This window comes from Corythoichthys intestinalis, chromosome 1, assembly GCF_030265065.1.
Source record: "Corythoichthys intestinalis isolate RoL2023-P3 chromosome 1, ASM3026506v1, whole genome shotgun sequence".
In the NCBI taxonomy this organism is placed as follows: Eukaryota; Metazoa; Chordata; class Actinopteri; order Syngnathiformes; family Syngnathidae; genus Corythoichthys; species Corythoichthys intestinalis.
The window spans coordinates 82,850,606-82,870,891 of record NC_080395.1 but is presented as its reverse complement, the minus strand read 5'-3'; the positions used below and the strand labels follow the sequence as shown (position 1 = coordinate 82,870,891).

Here is a 20,286-nt window from a genome sequence, read left to right as displayed (position 1 = left end):
AATGATTAGATTTAGCCATTGGTTAATGCTAATGTTTTGTTTGTTTTTCCAATTCAACAATATGGTTTTTTTGGCTATCGTTAAACTTGCTAGTAGTGGACGGGTTTGATGGTTAGAGATATTCACTGTATTCAGATCGCCAAGCAGACAAAGAGTTGGAGACAGTGGAATCCTGCAGTTCAATAGGAAAGAGAGTTTCTTCGTTACCTGTGACCAAAACTCTCGCACTGATTTACATTGCCAAAGAGCATGAAAGTATGTATCTGAAGAATCTTCGTTGCAGCTTGTGCATTTATCTGATTGGGAGCACCCCATTTTGTACATTTTAGATTGAGTAATATGCCATCTGTGCAGTATTTTGAATTGTATAAGCTGAAGGTTCTTATTCTTTGTCATTATAAATGTATTTTTACAGATGTTGGACCAATAGTTATTATCTAATGTTACCGAAAGTTCGTTATTCCATTTTTCGATTGGTAGGCAAGTTCAGTTGTTACATGAGAGGGCTTTATAGACTTTTGAAAGTATTTTTTTTTTGTTCAGGGTGGATATTTATTATTTTATTTACGAAAGGTGGTGGGTCTAACGTACCCGTTAGTGATGGGAATTTGCTTCTGATGGCTGCCCTGATTTTATTGTATTGAAGGAAATTGACCCCTTTGATCTGGAAATTTTGTAGTATTTTTTTCATATGACATGAATGTATTATCTTTAAACAAGTGCTGTAACTGGTTTATTCCCATATCATCCCATGTGCTGAAATAAATAGGAATTTTATTAACTCCAAAGTCTGGGTTGTGCCAGATTGGTGAAAATTTACACGGGGCTTGTTGTGATTGCGTAATTTCCATACCTCTCCACCAGGCTTTCAAGGTACATGCTATCATTGGGTTTTTGAAGCAGCTATGGTGCTTAATACTAGAACTAATAAAGGGCAGGTTTGCCAATTGTATTTGGTTGCAGTCTATTTGCTCTAATTCTAGCCATGACTGTTGTTCAGTGTTAAGATATAACCACCGAATAAGATATTGTATTTGATTTGCTATATAATAGTGTTGGAAATTAGGGGCCTCTAGACCCCCCTCCGGTTTATTTCTTTGCAATTTAGCAAGGCTAATTCTGTTTTTGTTGTTCTTAAAGTAGAATTTTGTGACGGCTGAGTCTAGGTCTTGAAACCATTTTTGAGTGGGTTTAAAGGGGATCATTGAGAACAAATAGTTTATTTGTGGTAATACTTTCATTTTGACTGTTGCTATCCGGCCCAAAAGTGAGATGGGTAGATTATTCCAGTGTGTCAAATCTTCACATATTTTTGCTAAGAGGGGTGTATGATTTAGTTTAGTTAATTCTGTAAGTTTTGGTGAAATGTTGATTCCAAGATACTTTATATTCCCTATTGGAATATTGTGATTTAGATTTTGATCTGCAGGATTGCATGAGTTTGTTGATAAGGGCATTATAATTGATTTTGACCAATTTATAGCATAATCTGATATTTGCGAAAATGTTTTTATTAGTTCAAAAGTCTCATTTAGGGAGGATTCTGTTTTTTCTAGATATAATAGTATATCGTCTGCGCATAAGTTATTGTTGTGTTCTGATGTTTGCGAGCAGATCCCTTTGATATTAGCATTTTGTCGTATTGCAATTGCTAATGGTTCGATAAATAGAGCGAATAATAGGGGTGAGAGTGGACAGCCTTGTCGAGTTCCCCTTTGAAGACAGAAACTTTGTGAAATGACCCCGTTTGTGTTGACAGTGGCTTTTGGGGCGTTGTAGAATATTTTTATCCAACACCACTCGGGTTCTGATCGGAGTAGCCGTTCCTCCCAATCACGCCCCTCCAGGTCTCACTGTCATTGCCCACGTGAGCGCTGAAGTCCCTCAGGAGAACGAGGGAGTCCCCAGAGGGGGCGCTCTCCAGCACACCCTCCAAGGACTACAAAAAGGGTGGGTACTCTGAGCTGCTGTTCGGTGCATAAGCGCAAACAACAGTCAGAACCCGTCCCCCCACCCGAAGGCGGAGTGAGGCTACCCTCTCGTCTACCGGGGTAAACCCCGACGTACAGGCGCCAAGCCGGGGGACAATAAGTATGCCCACACCTGCTCGGCGTCTCTCACCGTGGGCAACTCCAGATTGGAAGCGAGTCCAACCCCTGTCGAGAGGATTGGTACCAGAACCCAAGCTGTGTGTGGGGGAGAGTCCAACTATATCTAGTCGGAACTTCTCTGCCTCACACACCAAATCAGGCTCCTTCCCTGCCAGAGAGGTGACATTCCATGTCCCAAGAGTTAGCTTCTGCAGGTGGGGGTCGGACCGCTAAGGCCCCCCCCCGCCTTTGGCTGCCAGCCAACTCCCTACGCACCCGACCCATATATAAACTTGTTAATTAGATTGTTCAATCCATTGAAATCCAGATTTTTTTTTTCTCAGTTTTGCGATGGGAAAGAACCACTTTTATACTGATATACTCCATAGGCGCATCGCTTCACCATTTAGCAAGTCCGCAGCTTGTTGAACCATTTCGTCTTCTTCCTTACAGTTTTATAGCAGTTGGCGATCTCCAAACCACCAAATTAGTCAATTAGGCAATGAGGCATCCAGGAGTTTTGTTGGAGCTTGCTCCCTTTACAGCGGTTTCAAGGATGTACAGTACGATTGCGTTTCTGGCAGTTTAATCCACAGTTGAAATTGTCTGTGAACTCCATCGGGAATCACTGAAATTGGCGGGCATTTGGTTTTTCACGTAGTGTGTTTTCATGACGTTGTTTACCACTGTTACTTTTCCCAACAGCAGATGGTGCTTCTTCAGTCAGTGCTCCATTTACAAACTCCAGTGGACAACGATCAAGGGGCCTGGGATAACCAGAGAGGAAATAGTGACATTATTCCATCAAGCACCTTCGTGAGCCGACAAGAACGCAAAAGGCAGCTGTGGGGAATCAACAGCACCACAGAGGATGACCTAAGCAAACTCCATGTGTTACAGCTTCGTCTGGACGAGTCCCAAAAAGTCCTGCTGAAGGAGAGAGAGTATGTCACAGTATCACAACCAATCGACACCACTTGAACCTTGGTTTACATGAAGTAAAAAGAAAATTTGTAGTCAGGTGTGAGTTGTGTATACTTTTTATTTGCTGGTGGATTTGAATTGTTTAGCAAAATCCACTGGAGGTTTAAAACCCCAGCTGTTGTGTTGACCCCCCCACCCCCTATGCATTCTTATAGTTAACAATCTAAAGATTCTGGTGACGTGAACTGGGCTTTTGTGAAATCTGATTTTTTGGTTTTTCTTTTATTCACAGGGACAAGCGTTCATTGATTAAGAACATTGAGAAATTGGAGACAGATCTCAACCAGTGGAAACTAAAATATGAGGATCTTAACAAAAGCAAACAGGAAGCCCTTAAACAGGTAAGATACAAATGGTTTCATTATTATACCACTTTGCATTGCTCCTGATCCAATCTAGTTTTTACTTGATGTTCCACTTGATGTTCCAACACCTACAAGAGGAAAAACCCAAACTCACTAGTTAACACAAACCAAGCTAGTTAACACAAAACTGAATAACTTATTTTCTATTATTAAGTTAGCAGGTCAGCAGCAACCCACACTCTAGTATGCTTGTCACTTGTCCAGTCAAGTCCATGACAATGGGGATGTTGATTTTTTTTTTTTTTTTTACTCTAAACGCCACTCAAATCGATTAGAAATTAAACGAACAAGATGTTCTATTTCTGCAGACTTTCAGCTTTATTTTAGAGTATTTCCAGTATTTGCCTTCTAATTTTTTTTTTTTGCATATTTATTTTATACAAAGGAAAATCAAACAAATATTAATGTCACCCAGAGACGACCAAAGGAAAAACAAAATGCATTTTCTAAATGGAGATATCATTGATCAAGTTAGAAAATTCCAAACCTGTCTGGCCCTGTTTGAAAAAGTAATTGTCTCCTTTAAACTAGCTGTACCGCCCTCGGCAGCAATAACTGAAATCAAGTGTTTGCAATAATTGATGATGAGTCTTTCGTATTGTTGTGGAACAATTTTGCCTACCATGCTTTGAAGAATTGTTTTAAGTTTGCCATATTGTAGGATTTTCTAGCATGAAATGCCTTGTTCAGGTCACTCGACATCATCTTAATTGGTTTTTAAACCCATGCTTTGACCTGGACATTCCAAAACATTCATTTTGTTTTTTTGAGCCATTCAGAGGTGGCTGATGTGTTTCAAATCGATGTCCTACTAAATGATCCAAGAGCACACAAACTGATGGCTGAAAGTTTTTTAACTTCAAATTCATTATTCCATCAATCACAGCAAGTTTTTCTGGTAAGGTTCTGACCATCATACTGCCATTAAGCCTGTCGCGATATGCAATAATTCCATTTATCGCACGGTAAATGAAAATGAAGGCGGTAATTTTCCTGCTGCGATTTATCGCCTAACGTGCGTGCGTGCGCGCACGCATGGCAGATGTGCGGCAGTTGTGCTGTTAAACGTTCGGCTTCCTTGTTACCAACAGCGCAATATGTTGTGACGAGGATTTACTCTGTTTATTGACTTCTTTCTGGGTATGTTCGTTTTTACACATTTGAGTTTGCGTGACCATCATTCAATGGGGAGAGGTGGGGCCGAGTGCACTGTCGGCGTACAGCATTGAGCGAGCAGCAAAATGGACAGAAAATGCTGATTTCCAAGCCAAACACCACAGCCTCGGTGTCGGAATATTTTGATTTTAAACCAAATGAAAATGGCGAGACAACTAAAAAGGATGAACAAGTCTGCTAAATGTGTTTAGAGGTTGTTTCAACAAAGAGGGCCAACACAACAAATCTACATCCCCATTTGAAACACTATCACCCTGTTTAGTTTTCAATGCTTGGTAAGAAAACTGCATCGCAACAAGCGGAGCCTTCCTCATCACGGCAATCGACAATTACAGAAGTAATCGCATGATTTGAGAAATACAAACAAGATGACGCAAAATGGCGTTCCCTCACGGAAAGTGTAGTCCGCTACATTGCTGAAGAAATGAGACAGTTTTACCTCTGTTTAATGTTGTTTGACGCTTAAGGCTAGGTTCATACTGCAGGTCTTAATGCCTGAATCCGATTTTTTCGTGTTTTTCCGACTCAAGTGAAGCATTAACTTGACGGTCTGAACGTAACAAGTCGCACAGAAGTGGACCATTTCAAATCCGATCTGGGCCACATTTTTCCAGAATGTGGCTGGCGGTCTGAACTTTCAAGTGTCCCGAATCGGAATTCATGCAACAATGACGTCAGCAAAGTAAAAGCGGCAAGCAGGACGGGAGTGATGTAGCTGTGCATTAGCTTCTAGCTTGAACTCTGCTTTTATGCAGAAGCGGGCTTGACCACAGTCATATAAAAAATAAATGATGAAAAGGATAAGCCTGACAATTTTCGATTTTCATTCTATGCGCCGAATGAGCAATATTACAGTATCGCTTAAATGGCCCAGACGGGGCAAATTGACACACCCACGTCACGTCACGCACACAAGTCAAGGCTTATGTGCGTGCGTGTATGCGTTCTATCAGTCCATATAAACTTAGAATAAAAGACTAAACGGGCATTATTAATGTCTGTTATTTGTGTCATCTTTCTGGAAATCAAAATATGATCACCCTGGAATGACATACAGCTAGCATGTGTAATTTGTTTTGATGCTTCTGTGCATGCGGGTCACATTGCTGAGTGCATCTCTGACTGCAAATTAGTGCGCATGCGTGATACTTGAACGGGCTGCATGGACAAAGGCAGTCTGCACAGGCACGCCAAAAAAACAGACATGACAAAAAATCAGACTTGTGCATTACAGCCTGCAGAATGAACCTAGCCTTAGTGAAGCCAAATTTTTGTAATTGCTACTTAATGTAGTTTTCTCTTGTTGTTGAAGTGCAATTGTTTGTGTTACTACAACCTCTGTGCCTAAATGCTTAAGTTCTTAAAGTGCAATTTTATTTTTTCTTGAAAAAGACATTATATTTATTCTGTGTTTCTTTGCGGTATTGATATTGAGTAAACGTTTACTGCGTTTAAATGGGTGTACTTAATATTACTTAGTAGGATTAATATATACTGTATTCTTACTGTGTTATTGTAAGTTGGTTAAAAAAATTGGGGGGGGGCAATAATATCGCATATCGCAATTTATGAGAGAATTTATCGGCCACTAAAATTTGTTATCGCGACAGGCCAAACTAACATTATCATGTTTTACTGTTGGTATAACCAGTGTTGTGCATGAACACATTCAATAAACAATCGTTCCTACTTGCTTACTTAGTGGCAAATTCTAGGGAAAACATAAACAACACAGACACTGAATTTCATCCCTCGGCTTCTGCTGCAACGGTATTAAATCCAATCAGTTTTTGGTTGAATGACACGCTAGTACTCCCGGTAACACGTCACTATTCATAATGGTGCTTTTGTCAGAGGTCTAATTACCAATAAATACAAGAATACCAGTTCCATTGGCAGCCCATAAATGCCAACACCATCAAACAGCTGAGCAAGCAATTGTCCCATATTTTTGCCAATGCGGGAGTCATTATCAAAAGGCACTTCATGTTTGAAAGCCCTAGAGCAGAGGTGCCAAACATAAGGCTCACAGGCAGGAAACGACCTGCCTGAAAGGCATGTTTTAGTCCGTCAGTCCATCCATCCAATCAATATCTTTATTTAACAGTAAATCTTTTTTTTTTTCATAATTTGTATTGCCACCAGCTAAATCTGTTGAGGGAAATGCATCAAGATGAACTTGGCCGTATATCTGAAGACCTGGAGGACGAACTGGGAGCCCGTACTAGCATGGACAAGAAACTAGCTGAATTACGAACTGAGGTATCATGTCTTTTTTACATTTTATTAAAAATATATAAATTGCATGAAATTCTCTGTTGAACACTGTGGATTGAACATTATTTGAAGCCAAAGCTGCTTATGGTAATTGTGAGTAGAGAGGGAGTGATCAGGATATTTGATAAGGAGGATCATATAGTACTCTATTTAGTAGAGATCTCCTAATCCGTGGCGATCGCGCCATTTTTCAGAAAATCGGAATCTGTTGAAAAGGATCGGGTTTTTAATTTGAAAATGTATTTCTTTTTCTGCTTCATTAATCATACAGCCTCCCTCCTGTTAGCTAAGCAGTGCGACGAAACTTTTTTTTTTTTCTTCAATTCAATTCAGTAAACTTTATTAATCCCTTGGGAGGGTTCCCTCAGGGAAATTAGTTTTCCAGCGCCCAAAACCCCACAGCATCAAAGATAAAAAGTTTAAAGTGCAAGATAGTAAAAAAAAGTAAAAAGAATTAAAACAATAAAATGGTAATTTAAAAATGGAATGAATACAATTCAATACAATATGCTATCACTAATGAAGTACAATATAAGAAATAATAGAAATAATACACACCAGGCAGACAATGGCAGGAGCAGGAGAACCGAGTTACAAATAGCAGCAGAGGTGCTATACTGCTAATAGTGCATTACTATTTGGGACCGTGTGCTTTGGTCAGATGAGACCTCTCCAAGAGGAGAGTACAGAGGACAGGACCCAGGTCTCTGGGTGATTTAGAGAGAGATTCTGCAAAGAGGAATGGCTGAAGATCCCTCTTTCTGTCTTTTCCCATCTTGTGAAACATTATAGGAGAAGATTAGGTGCTGTTTTGTTGGCAAAAGGGGGTTGTACAAAGTATTACCACCAGGGGTGCTAATAATTGTGACACACATTATTTGATGTCAAATAATTATTTCTTTATGTGGGATTTTTTCCCCACTGAATAAATGCACTTGTATTGAAGGTTGGATTTTTCTCTTTTTTTCCATTATGGTCCCATATTATTTGAATAAAACAAAAAATATTAGAAGCTATAAAACACATCTTAACCAGGGATGCCAATAATTATATATACCTAAAAATGCCATTACGCTTAATAACACACATCACTTAAAAGTTCTGTGTTTTTCCCACGTGTTTCAATTGAATTTCCATTTGTGTCAAGCTATTTTTAAGTTCTACTTAAGTTTTAAGTTAATCTAAACTGTAAGTCCTGATAAGATTTTGAGTTTTTTCAGTGTTTAAAATAAATTTGTTGAAACATATCAGGTTATAATATGGCGGGGATATTTGCATGCGTTCCTGAATGCTCCGCGTGACGTGCGGAGGTGTGGGAGAGTGAGAAACGTGTCTTCCTGTTGTTGTTGTCCTTCTGGCAGGTGCGCATCCGTCAGCTGCGCAGACAGCAGTCGTGTGTTGGTTGTTCCACAAGTTCCCAAAGAATAAATAATTGCAACCTAACGAAGCGGGTGACTCTTTGTCAACGTTACAGTATGATACCTGCTGTATTGGAGCACATTAGGGACCAGTGCTACTTGTTTTATCTAGCAATGACTACAGAGCTAAAATTGACAGCATTAATTAGTTTTTATTTTACACCCTCATCACTCTACAGCGCTATGTTTTCACAGATTAAATAAAGCCTGTATATAAGACACGTTACCCACGCATCGACAGTGGTCAAAATTAAAAGAAACCTAGCCCTCCGCAGGGCTAATGTTACGTGAGCGAGTGACAGTAATGTTAATCATTTTTATCCTCCTCTCTATTAGCGCTGAGAGGTCTACTGCTTTAAGATGGCGGCTGTTTACTAACTCCGCTGACTCCGTCGTTTCCCATCTAGTTCAACATACACGTGATATGTATGAGACGATTCAGACGCTACCTGCTACCACTGTAGTATGCTCTGCGTAGCATCATGCGGGCTAGTTTTTAGCAACGTCGGCGTAGTTTGTAGCAGCTGTCGGCTGCAGTAGGGTATTTTTTTTTATTCCTTCTTCCTCTACACACGTGACATCAGCGCGTTGTCCCACATTAAAAAGTAGCCTGGGCAAAACGTGATGCTAAGAGCAAAATTAAACGATTCTTCGGGGTGAATAAAATTATTCGTATCAGTTTTTAAACTCGAGTTACTCGAGTTGCTCGAGGATTCGTTTCAGCTCTAAAAATAACATTTGTTTCTAGCCCCGTCGTGTTAAGAGCAGGGAAAATATAACTTACCCACTGAATCAGTGAGAGGCCTGAGCTTGTTTCGTTGAGGCGAGATTGTCCCATCTAGGAGTGATGGGAGAGTGAGAGAAGCCCGCTTCACAAAGATACGAATGGAAATTGTAGCGCTGTTTTCAGTGCTCTCGTTGCGATGTCAGGATATTCCGGAATGACTTTAATCCAGAACCTTGGTAGAGTTGTTGTCTCAAATGTGCATTTTAGATCTCCGTCATTTGCGATCTCTACAAGCTGATCCTCCTGTTGCACAGACATGCTCGAATCACTCAGTTTATTCACAAACGGGTCACAAATCCACTCCTTCGCAGTGCGTGGGTCTTTAGTGATTGGGAAGTAGCTAGATTTTTTTTTCTTCGAGGTTGTAGGCTCATCTTCTGCCTCGTCAGGTGGCCTTTTCCCTGTAAAAAATCTGGCCAAAGACGTCTGTTTTTCAGTCATTCTAGTGGGGGGGTAGGGCTTATTATTGTTATGGGAACAAATGTGATGCGCCCGACCTACGTCATATGTTATTATCGAGGACAAGCACACATAGATATACAAAATAAGATGTACTGCTAGCAGTCCAATCAATGGATTTTATATGACGACATTCTATCCTGTAGTATTATATCTAGAGGAGACAATTCAATTTTATTTGTATAGCCCTATATCACAACAAGGTTGTCTCAAAGGGCTTTGCAGAGGCAATATGATACACAGTCAGAAACAGCAGATGAAATAAAAAGATGAAATAAATAAAGGTCAAGTCCTGGGCATCCCCCATCCTTAGACCCTCCATGTCGGCAAGGAAAAACTCCAAAACTCTTTGGGAGAATTGAGAAACCATGGGGAGTACTACAGTCAGAACAGAATAGACAGGACAAATAGACAGGATGCACCAGGACTGCTAATGGGTATTAGCAGACGAAGTTACAGTTTGTAAAGATGCAATAGGGAACAAGAAGATGTCCATCTAGCCAGATGAGACGGGGGGGGGGGGGGGGGGGGGGCAACGAGGACGTCCATCCAGCCAGGGTCCCGATAGTCAGGAGGCTGCAGCTGAAAAATAGGGGAGGGGGGAAAGGGGACTCCGGGTGACTAGTGATGAAGAGACTAGTCAACTAGATATTAAAATTAGAAAATACAAATAAAGTAAGCAAGAGGTAGGTAGAGTAAGAAAAAGGAGATAGGACTCAGTGGCTGTACTTCCCCCAGCATTATAGCTTTTAGTGCAGCTTAGACTGAATTGTTAGTCTAGTCGGATTTCAACTAGCCTGACCATAAGCTTTGTCGAATAGGAACGTTTTTAGTCTAATCTTAAATGTACAGACTGTCTCGGCCTCTAATACTAGCTAAGAGCTGATTCCATAAAACAGGAGCTTGATGGCTAAAGAATCTAGCTCCGACTGTACTTTTAGAAACCCTGGGAACTACCAGTAGACCTGCATTCTGAGAACGGAGTATTCTGTTGGGGCGGTATGGAACCAGAACATCGGTGAGATAAGAAGGCCCCAACCCATTAATGGTCTTAAATGTAAGAAGGAGGATTTTAAATTTAATTCTAAACTCAACTGGAAGCCAGTGAAGGGCCTGGAGCACAGGGGTGATGTGCGCTTTTCTATTAGTTCCTGTTAAAAGTCTTGCTGCTGCGTTCTGGACTAGCTGAAGACCTTTTAGAGAACTTTTAGGACAAGCTGCAAGTAGGGAGTTACAGTAATCCAATCTAGATGTGACGAACGCGTAGATGCATAGATTAAATATTTCTAATTTTGGCTATGTTGCGCAGGTGAAAAAAGGCCGTTCTGCAGGTTTGTTTAATATGAGCTTTAAATGATAAGTCTGGGTCAAATAGAACTCCTAGGTTTTTAACTGTGGTGCTGGAGGCTATACTTGCATTGTCCAGAGTGACTATCTGGGCAGTTAATGAATCTCTTACACTTTTTGGGCCTATTATAAGGACTTCTGTCTTTTCAGGGTTAAGTAGAAGAAAATTAGTGCTTATCCCAGTCAGATATCTCAGACGCAGGTACTTAGTTTATCCACTTGCCTGATCTGCTCAGGTTTAATTGATAAATACAGTCGTGTGTTGTCAGCGTAACAATAAAGGTTAATGCTATGTTTTCTGATGATATTGCCCAAAGAAAGCATATACAGCGTAAACAAGATGGGCCCGAGGACCGACCCTTGTGGCACACCATAACTGACTCTAGAGTACGGTGATAATTGCCGGTTTACATTGACAAACTGGTACCTATTAGATAAATATTATTTAAACCAGCAGAGGGCTGCTCCTCTAATGCCTATGTCACATTCTAGTCTCTACAATAACATATTATGGTCGATTGTGTCAAAGGCTGCACTCAGGTCCAACAGAACTAGGATTGAGAAAAATCCATCATGAGCGGCTAGTAACAAGTCGTTAGTTACTTTGACTAATGCAGTTTCAGTGCTATGATGAGCTCGAAAGCCAGACTGAAAATGTTCAAATAAACTATTGTCCTATAGGTGCTGACAGAGTTAACTACCACTCTTTCAAGGACTTTGGAGAGAAAGGGTAGATTAGAGATGGGTCTATAATTGGCCAAGATGTCAGGATCAAGAGTAGGTTTTTTCAAGAGTGGTTTAATTACTGCATATTTAAAGGACTGAGCCACATTGCCAGTAACTAATGAGGTATTTATTGTATTTAGGATAATATCAATAGTTAGATGCAGGGTCTCTTTAAAAAGTTTGTTTGGGATCGGGTCTAGGAGGCACGTTGATAATTTGGAGGACGTAATGATTGAAGATACATCGATTTGGTCTACAGTGGTGAATTTATTTAATATTATAGAGGGGTTTATAGACCCTACTCACCGACATCACAGAATGACGTGTCGCTGTATCCGGCCGCCATGTTGTCCGTCTCTGTTTAGCCCTATTCTCAATGGTTTCAATTAGTCGTTCAATTTATAGAGCAATTCATGGAAGCGCCAGTGCTTTCAGACTAGAGCTGGGCGGTAAACCGAAAATTTACCGTCACCGAAATTCTTCACGATGACCGACGTAATTTTGACCATGTCGGTAAATTCGGTAAATTAATAAAACAAGAAAATAGTCTTTTCATCCCGCTTTGACTCTGTGTTGTTCGCCTATGTTCATTCCCCTTTAAGAAAGCAGTGAATGCACTTACGTAGGAAGTCACGTGATCATCAGGAAGCCAATCAAACAGAAGCCCGGTAAGCTAACGCTAGCAGCTAATGCTACAAGCAAAACGTGATGGAGTGTGGCTTAAGGGAGGTTCGCCAAACTTTCACCCGACCTTTAATAGACTCTTGGTGACATCCAGACGGGCTTTCACCCGCTGTCCTCCCTTGTTCTCAGGATTTCCAGAGAGGGTGCTTTCAGTGCTTTCTACTGGTAGCCAGGCCACAGGCTAACGCTAGCAGCTAACGCTAGCGGCCGCTAGCAGCTAACGCTACAAATAAACGTGATGGAGTCGGATAGCGGCTCTAACCTTGTCGAAACGGCTGAATTTAATGAGTGGATTGGGCACGGACTGCATCTAGCAATTACTATGTCGCGTTATTTTGTATCTGACTGTGTGATTTCTCTGATAGCTTTTGTGATGGTAAAGCATTCAGCACAAAGCACAATCCAACGGTGAAACTTCTAATATGACCGAGAAATGGCCCCAGCTATTTTTCTGTATGTGCTTAATTCTGTGTCATTATTGCTATCATAAAATCTTAAGTGTTTCATTTGCAGAAGATCAATATAGCTTTAATGTGTGTCTGTCTGTCTGTCTGTTTGGGGGTTCATGTATGCATGTATTTATTAAAAAATGCACTGGGGGAAAAAAAAACCCTGAAACCATAAAGTACACACTTGTATTGAATAATTATGTCACAGCAGCTATTAACAATAAATTGTCTTTTTGAAGTGTACTGTTCAAGCTGCAAGTCATTTGTGTTACAATGACATGTTTGCACAGGCATATTGATTTTGACAATGTACATTGTTCAAGCCATATACGCTGTTATAAATGCTCATACTTGAATTCTTATTGTTTACAATACATTTTTATAAACCTAATGTCTAGACTGCATGTATAATTGTTAAATATATCAAATTGAATGCTGGTAACTAAATCAACAAGAAACTTAATCTGTATTTCATGCATTGATTAAGATTTTCAAATTATATAACAGTCCGCTTGGGCGACTTTATCGTCATTTATCGTTATCGAGGTAAATCTGCTCCATTTATCGTGATACGTGTTTAAGGCCATATCGCCCACCCCTATTTCAGACGCTGTAAACTCATTGGATGCGTTGCATAAAAGGCGTTATGTGGAAAAGCTTCAGTCTATCCATTCGCCAGATCCATATTTGATGCCTAAATCGATATTTTTTGACCCGCTGTGTTCGTCCTCTCTGCCTGACATCTGCTACCCTGATATCTACAACTATCTTTTCCACAGAAACTCAGGCTATTCTCATGAAACTTTGAAAAACATTAAGAGCAGCACTCTAAGCAACATTACCCTGTGTGATTTCTAAAATGGCGACAATCAAAAAAAAAAAAAAAAGTTGACTGTGATGGCCGACGCTTCAAGGATAGGTGGATATTGGACTATTTCTTCAATAAAACACGCAACAACTGTGTCTGCCTCATTTGCAAAGAGACAGTCGCTGTTTTCAAAGAGTTCGATGTGACGCGATAATATTACCGAACAAGACACGCTGACATGTACGACATTGCAGGGAAGATACGCAGCGAGAAATTATAGCAACTAGGAAGCTAGTTTAATTTCACAGCAGCAGTATTTCGCAAGAGTGTCAAAAGAGAACGCCACAAAGACGAGATTGTTAAAATTATGAATTAAAAAATAAATAAATAAAGCAAATGTGACACACAGAAGGGCTTGCTAAAATTTGTTTAATTTATTGTTCTATGTAAAACAGCCAAGGTAGCCCCCCGCATTTTCACCACACCAAATCTGGCCCCCTTTGCAAAAGGTTTGGATACACCTGTTTAACTGATGATCCGTAGACGAGGCCAACTTCTTTCACTTGGTACCATCTAAATATTATTCAAAATGTAATGATGGTGGAAGAAATAAACATCTTGAATTTGAAACTATGTTGTCGGCGATTAGCCTCGCAATGATCTTAATTGCGGTTGTCAGCCCAAAACCATCTAAATATATATTAAATGCATCTTACCAGATATAAAATGACTATTACATAGTCTGTGGTAATCGTTTGGAGCCCAGTTTTCTCGTCGAATTGCAGCAGTCCATCTCGCTCTCCTCTCCGGGTCTCTCGGAATATGGTAGAACTTCAAGTCTCTCCGTCTATCTTCTCTGTTATTGCAACCAACCGCCACACACGGCTTCACCGTTTTGATTATTAATGTTAACGAGCAGAAAAACACGCCATAATAGGAGGAATTTACGTAGGGGTAATGCTAAAATCCGACGAGTAGACGGACAACATGTCACGGAGGCGTGGTTGTGACGTCATGTGAGTAGGGTCTATAGGAGATTCTGAATTTTCAGTCTGCGCTTTATCAGACCTAATAGTTGGAAGTAATTCATTTATTTTATTTCTAATAGTTGAGATTTTATTGTTAAAAATTTTTAGGAAGTCATCACAGCGAAGAGTGGTTGGAATAGAAGGTTCTACTGAGCTGTTACAGGGATGTTGGTGTGTTAATGGGCACAGGCAAACCAATGCAAAAACTACGTGTGGAACCTTGGCAATATACTATATCGCAATGTTAATTTATTTCAATACCGTTCGGGCCTAATTTAGAGTCTATATATATATATATATATATATATATATATATATATATATACCCCAATCACGTGACGTCACAACTCCGCCCCCCTGACTGGTGCCGCCATATTGTCCGTCAGCTCATCGGGTTTACATATTACCGCTACGTGCATTCCTCCTATTACTGCGTGTTTTTCTGCTTGTCTAAGGAATCACCGCCTAGTAAACGAACCCAGAGACCTTCCTGACAATCGTTAACATTGATTAATCAAAATGGTGAAGGGATGTGTGGCGGTTGGTTGCAGTAACAGAGAAGATAAATGGTCATTTTAGTAGCTGCTGTGTGCCCAATGTTAAAAGGGCAAATCTCGAAAGCAGCACGGCTCGTTTATCTCGGTCCATGATGCGTTTGTGTCGACAGCCGTTAGACAGCGGCGAAAACATCAATATGATGCCAACACGATCGCAGACACCATCAGACGGAAACTACGAAGCTCATCGCCATTATCGCGCAGCAAGAAGGTGAGCGCAAAACAGGTGTTGTGCCGAAAAATAGCCGCAATGCATGAAATGTCTCCCCTGACGGGAGCGCCCACACGGAAACGACTTTCTTGTACCGTGAACATGTATTATTTTGCTCTGCTTGAACTAATAAATGTCATACCTCTGTGATTGTCATTGGGATATGGTCGTGAAAACCTGTAGACTAATACATTTCTGTTCAAAGATGGTTATGTGTCCCAGTCCACGATTTGTTACTAAAATACATTACTAATATTTTGTGTAATTTAATTATTTAAAACTGATCTTACAGCCGTAAATCCATTACTATAATGCATCCATGAAAACATTTGATGTTTTCACGTCAATAAAGCGTTATAAATAAGCGCTCCCGCAGGGGGAACATTTCACGCGGGGAAGCTATTTTTCGGCACACACCGGCCCGTTGTCGATCAAATTTCATTTTACAATCGTGACAACGGTGACGCTCAGCTGACCAAATGTCAGTTTATATTCGGGCCGGTGCCGATTTTGGGTACCCGACTCCTCATCGTGACATAAACTGGAGTATGATTGGAAATTTTGTGGTCTCAGGACGAGCTCTGACGCACGGGACGGGACTGGACGGGAAGATGACGGTTTGGGCATCAAATATGGATCTGGCAATTGGCTCGACCGAAGCTTTTCCAAATAATGGCTTTTGTGCAACTCATCCAATGAGTTTACAGCGTCTGAAAGCACCGGGGCTTCCATAATTTGCAAGTGAATCCACCTTTATAAACTACGATCATTGACAGTACGACACACAATGATGGACAATATGGCGGCACAATACAGCGATCACGTGATTGTGTGACGTTGGTGATTGGGGTCTATACAGTATATATAAAGTATATTTACTTTTCAGGCGTTTAAAAGTAACAAAATAATCCAGAAATATAATGGCATTGCCAAAAGATACAAAAATATATACATTTTATACGCCGCAATCCTCCCGGAAACAGCAGAAGAGGAAGTGTAACTAAGCCTGTCGCAATATGCAATAATTCCATTTATCGCACGATAAATAAAAATGAAGGCGGTAATTTTTCCGCTACGATTTATCGCCTCTCGTGCGGCAGACATGCTGTTAAAAGTTCGGATTCCTTGTTACCAACTGCGCAAAATGCATCTTTGTTCCAGGTCCAGCAAAAAATGGCGCCGGAGCCAATCGTTCCCATTATATCCTATTGTTCAACGTATACCGGCCGCGTCAGTGCTCTGGATTGACTGCGGACCATCTCCGGCGTGCCTGTGTTGTTGACGTGAGGGCGCTCCCGTCAGGGGTGACATTTCACGTGGGGCGGCTATTTTTCGAGAGACAGCGAGAACCAAAAGTGGTATTTGCCATGTGGCAAAAATGTTTTGCTATGTGGCTTTTTTTTTTGCCATGTGGCTTTTTTTTTTTGCCATTTGGCAAAATGTTTTTGCCATGTGGCATTTTTTATTTGCTATGTGGCAATTTTTTTTGCCATGTGGCAAAATGGATTTTGCCATGTGGTATTTATTCAGGGTACGTGGCAAAATGCATTTTGATTTGTGGGGGGGTATATGGCATTTTTGGGGCTATATGGCTGTTTTGCAGGCCATACAAATCCATGCCATTGACGGCTATGCACGTCCAAATTGTATTTTCATTTTAAATGGCAGAAAAACATGTGTGGCTGTGTTTTTTGACCATACACTTTACATTAGAGCTTATCGACATTCAAATGGCACCCAAGTGAGGCTCTGCCATTGACGGCTATGCACGTCCAAATTGTATTTTCATTTTAAATGGCAGAAAAACATGTGTGGCTGTGTTTTTTGACCATACACATACACTTTACATTACAGCTTATCAACATTCAACTGTCACCCAAGTAAGGCTCTGCCATTGACGGCTATGTACGTCCAAATTGTATTTTCATTTTAAATGGCAGAAAAACATGTGTGGCTGTGTTTTTTGACCATACACATACACTTTACATTGCACCTTATCGACATTCAACTGTCACACAAGTAAGGCTCTGCCATTGACGGCTATGTACATCCAAATTGTATTTGCATTTTAAATGGCAGAAAAATGTGTGGCTGTGTTTTTTGACAATATACATACACTTTACATTCGAGCTTATCGATATTCAACTGGCACCCAAGTAAGGCTCTGCCATTAACGGCTATGTACCTCTGAATTGTATTTTCATTTTAAATGGCAGAAAAACATGTGTGGCTGTGTTTTTTGACCATACACATACACTTTACATTACAGCTTATCGACATTCAACTGTCACCCAAGTAAGGCTCTGCCATTGACGGCTATGTACGTCCAAATTGTATTTTCATTTTAAATGGCAGAAAAACATGTGTGGCTGTGTTTTTTGACCATACACATACACTTTACATTAGAGCTTATCGACATTCAACTGGCACCCAAGCAAGGCTCTGCCATTGACGGCTATGTACGTCCAAATTGTATTTTCATTTTAAATGGGAGAAAAACGTGTGGCTGTGTTTTTTGACCATACACATACACTTTACATTACAGCTTATCGACATTCAACTGGCACCCAAGTAAGGCTCTGCCATTGGCGGCTATTCACGTCCAAATTTTATTTTCATTTTAAATGGCAGAAAAACATGTGTGGCTATGATTTTTGACCATACACTTGAAATTAGAGTGATTTGACATTCAACTGGGACCCAAATAAGGCTCTGCCATTGACGGCTATGCACGTTCAACTTTCCGGTTCAGCTTTGTTTCTGCACTGATGAATCTTGGGTATCTGGTCACTGCGCTCGCTGTTGGACCATTAGGTTATTTCAGGAGCCTCGCCAACAATGAAAGGAAAGTCTTAATTTAATCGCTGTTTTTGTTTGGTTTTGATTGTGTTGTATGTTGAAAAATTAAAGACGTTGTACATCTCGATTTTCTTTTATTCTCTTTTTACTGTGTGCTGTGTACATACATCTACTGATGCATCTGGACACATCTTCAGTGACCTTCCTGGTCACTTCCTGTTTCAGGTCTGTCATCATCATACACCCTCCTCTAGGTGACCTAGCCAGGCTTGATCAGACCCCAGCTTGTGTCCAGATGACGAGCTACAATGACATCATGGCTCTCCTTTCTTGAGCCACAGCCATCACGAGGCTCTCTCTGCCGTATCGGTCATACTGCAGATGGCTCTCTTCTTCCTCTCTCCCTCAATGCCTAAAATATTGAAGGCCTTGGGTAGTGAACGGACTGCGAAATCCCTACATCCGACTTCAACTGGGAGACACCTTGCTCTCCACCCAGCTTGCTGGCAGTCACTAACAAGTCCCATGTCCTTGGAAAGTTTCCTCTCAAAGGCTCCCTCAAGTCGATCTTCCAATGGGACCGTAGTTCCAGCAACACCACTTGTTTGGTGGACACAGACACGAGGACAATGTCTGGCCCAGGGTGGTGACAGCGATGTGACTGGGGAACTTCATTAGTCGACCGAGGTCCACCAGTAGCTGCCAGTCTCTTGCCGAAGCCAGAATGCCAGCAGATGTTATTCTGGCAGGGGTTGCCTTCTCCCCAGCTTTGACAAAGGTGATGGTTGTCCTTGAGGGTTGGGCCTGCTTTGCCCACACCAATCCAGTGCTGATAGCTTCAGCAATGGCTTTAAGGACTTGGTCGTGCCTCCAATGGTACCTTTCATCTTCAAGCGCCTTGGTATAGCTGCTAATGATATGCTCCAGGCTTCCTCGCTTAAAACACAAGGGGCAAGCTGGTGTTTCGGCTAAGCCCCAAGTGTGCAGATTCGATGGGCTGGGTAGCACATCGTAATCTGCCTGAATGAGGAACCTAATGCGCTGAGGCTCAGCTCTCCATAGCTCTGCCCTTGTCACATTCCTCTCCACTGCATTCTCCCATCTTGTCCAGGCTCTCTGTTGTTTCATTGCCACAGCCAAGCAAGATCTTAACATCTCTTCAACTGCCCTAACCTCCTCCTGAACTAGGCGCTTCCTCTCTTTTCCCTTGATGTTCACTCGGGGAGATGGGAAGGCAGGAGATTCAGAGTCCCTTGTTTTTAGTCCAACAGGACAAAGAACTCCTTTTTATCAAGTGCGATTAGGCTGCTAAATTAGCAATTTCTCGGACCGAGAGGCAAAGCTGTTCATAGCATTTTTTAAAATTGTGGTCCTTGTTATTTTATATGTATGGTTTATCTGTTGTTGTGTATCTGTGTGCTCACCTGCTGTAAGATAAGTTTCCCCTCCTTAGGGGACAATAAACTTGAACTTGTGGCATAGCAGTCAATGGCAGAGCCTTACTTGGGTGCCAGTTGAATGTCTATAAGCTCTAGTGTAAAGTGTATGGTCAAAAAACACAGCCACACATGTTTTTCTGCCATTTAAAATGAAAATACAATTTGGACGTGCATAGCCGTCAATGGCATGGACTTGTATGCCCCGCAAGACAGCCACATACCCCCAAAAATGCCATATACCCCCCCACAAATCAAAATGCATTTTGCCACGTACCCTGAATAAATGTCACATGGCAAAATCCATTTTGCCACATGGCAAAAAAAAATGCCACATGGCAAAAATATTTTGCCACATGCCAAAAAAAAAAATTGCCACAGGGCAAAAACATTTTGCCAAATGGCAAAAACATTTTGCCAGATGGCAAAAAAAATGCCTCATGGCAAAATCCATTTTGCCACATGCCAAAAAAATGCCACATGGCGAAAACATTTTGCCACATGGGAAATTTTTTTTGCCACATGGCAAAAACCATTTTGGGTTTTCGGCCCTGCTGTATTTTTCAGCACAACACCGGATATTTGAGTGGCAAATTAAGTGCACTGTACTTCAAAATCATCACCAAAACAAGCCCTACTACTGTGGGACCATGGGACGTACGAGGAAGTGAGTAAACGTCTTGTT

At 41.1% G+C, this 20,286-nt stretch overlaps 1 protein-coding gene across 6 annotated transcripts in view; it reads left to right on the top strand.

The window, feature by feature from the left end:
- LOC130922688 (coiled-coil domain-containing protein 102A-like) overlaps positions 1–20,286 on the top strand; it is an 88,229-nt gene that overhangs the window by 35,147 nt on the left and 32,796 nt on the right. For 4 of the 6 annotated variants that reach the window (XR_009064566.1, XM_057847603.1, XM_057847622.1 and 1 more), the window contains 3 exons: positions 2,796–3,034; positions 3,307–3,415; positions 6,761–6,877. Coding sequence is in view for 5 of the 6 variants with exons in the window: in XM_057847603.1 (XP_057703586.1) it covers positions 2,796–3,034; positions 3,307–3,415; positions 6,761–6,877 (465 nt within the window). In the remaining variant the exon portion in view is untranslated. The remainder of the gene's footprint in view (positions 1–2,795; positions 3,035–3,306; positions 3,416–6,760; positions 6,878–20,286) is intronic. The other 2 variants (XM_057847613.1, XM_057847632.1) reach the window with 1 other exon arrangement.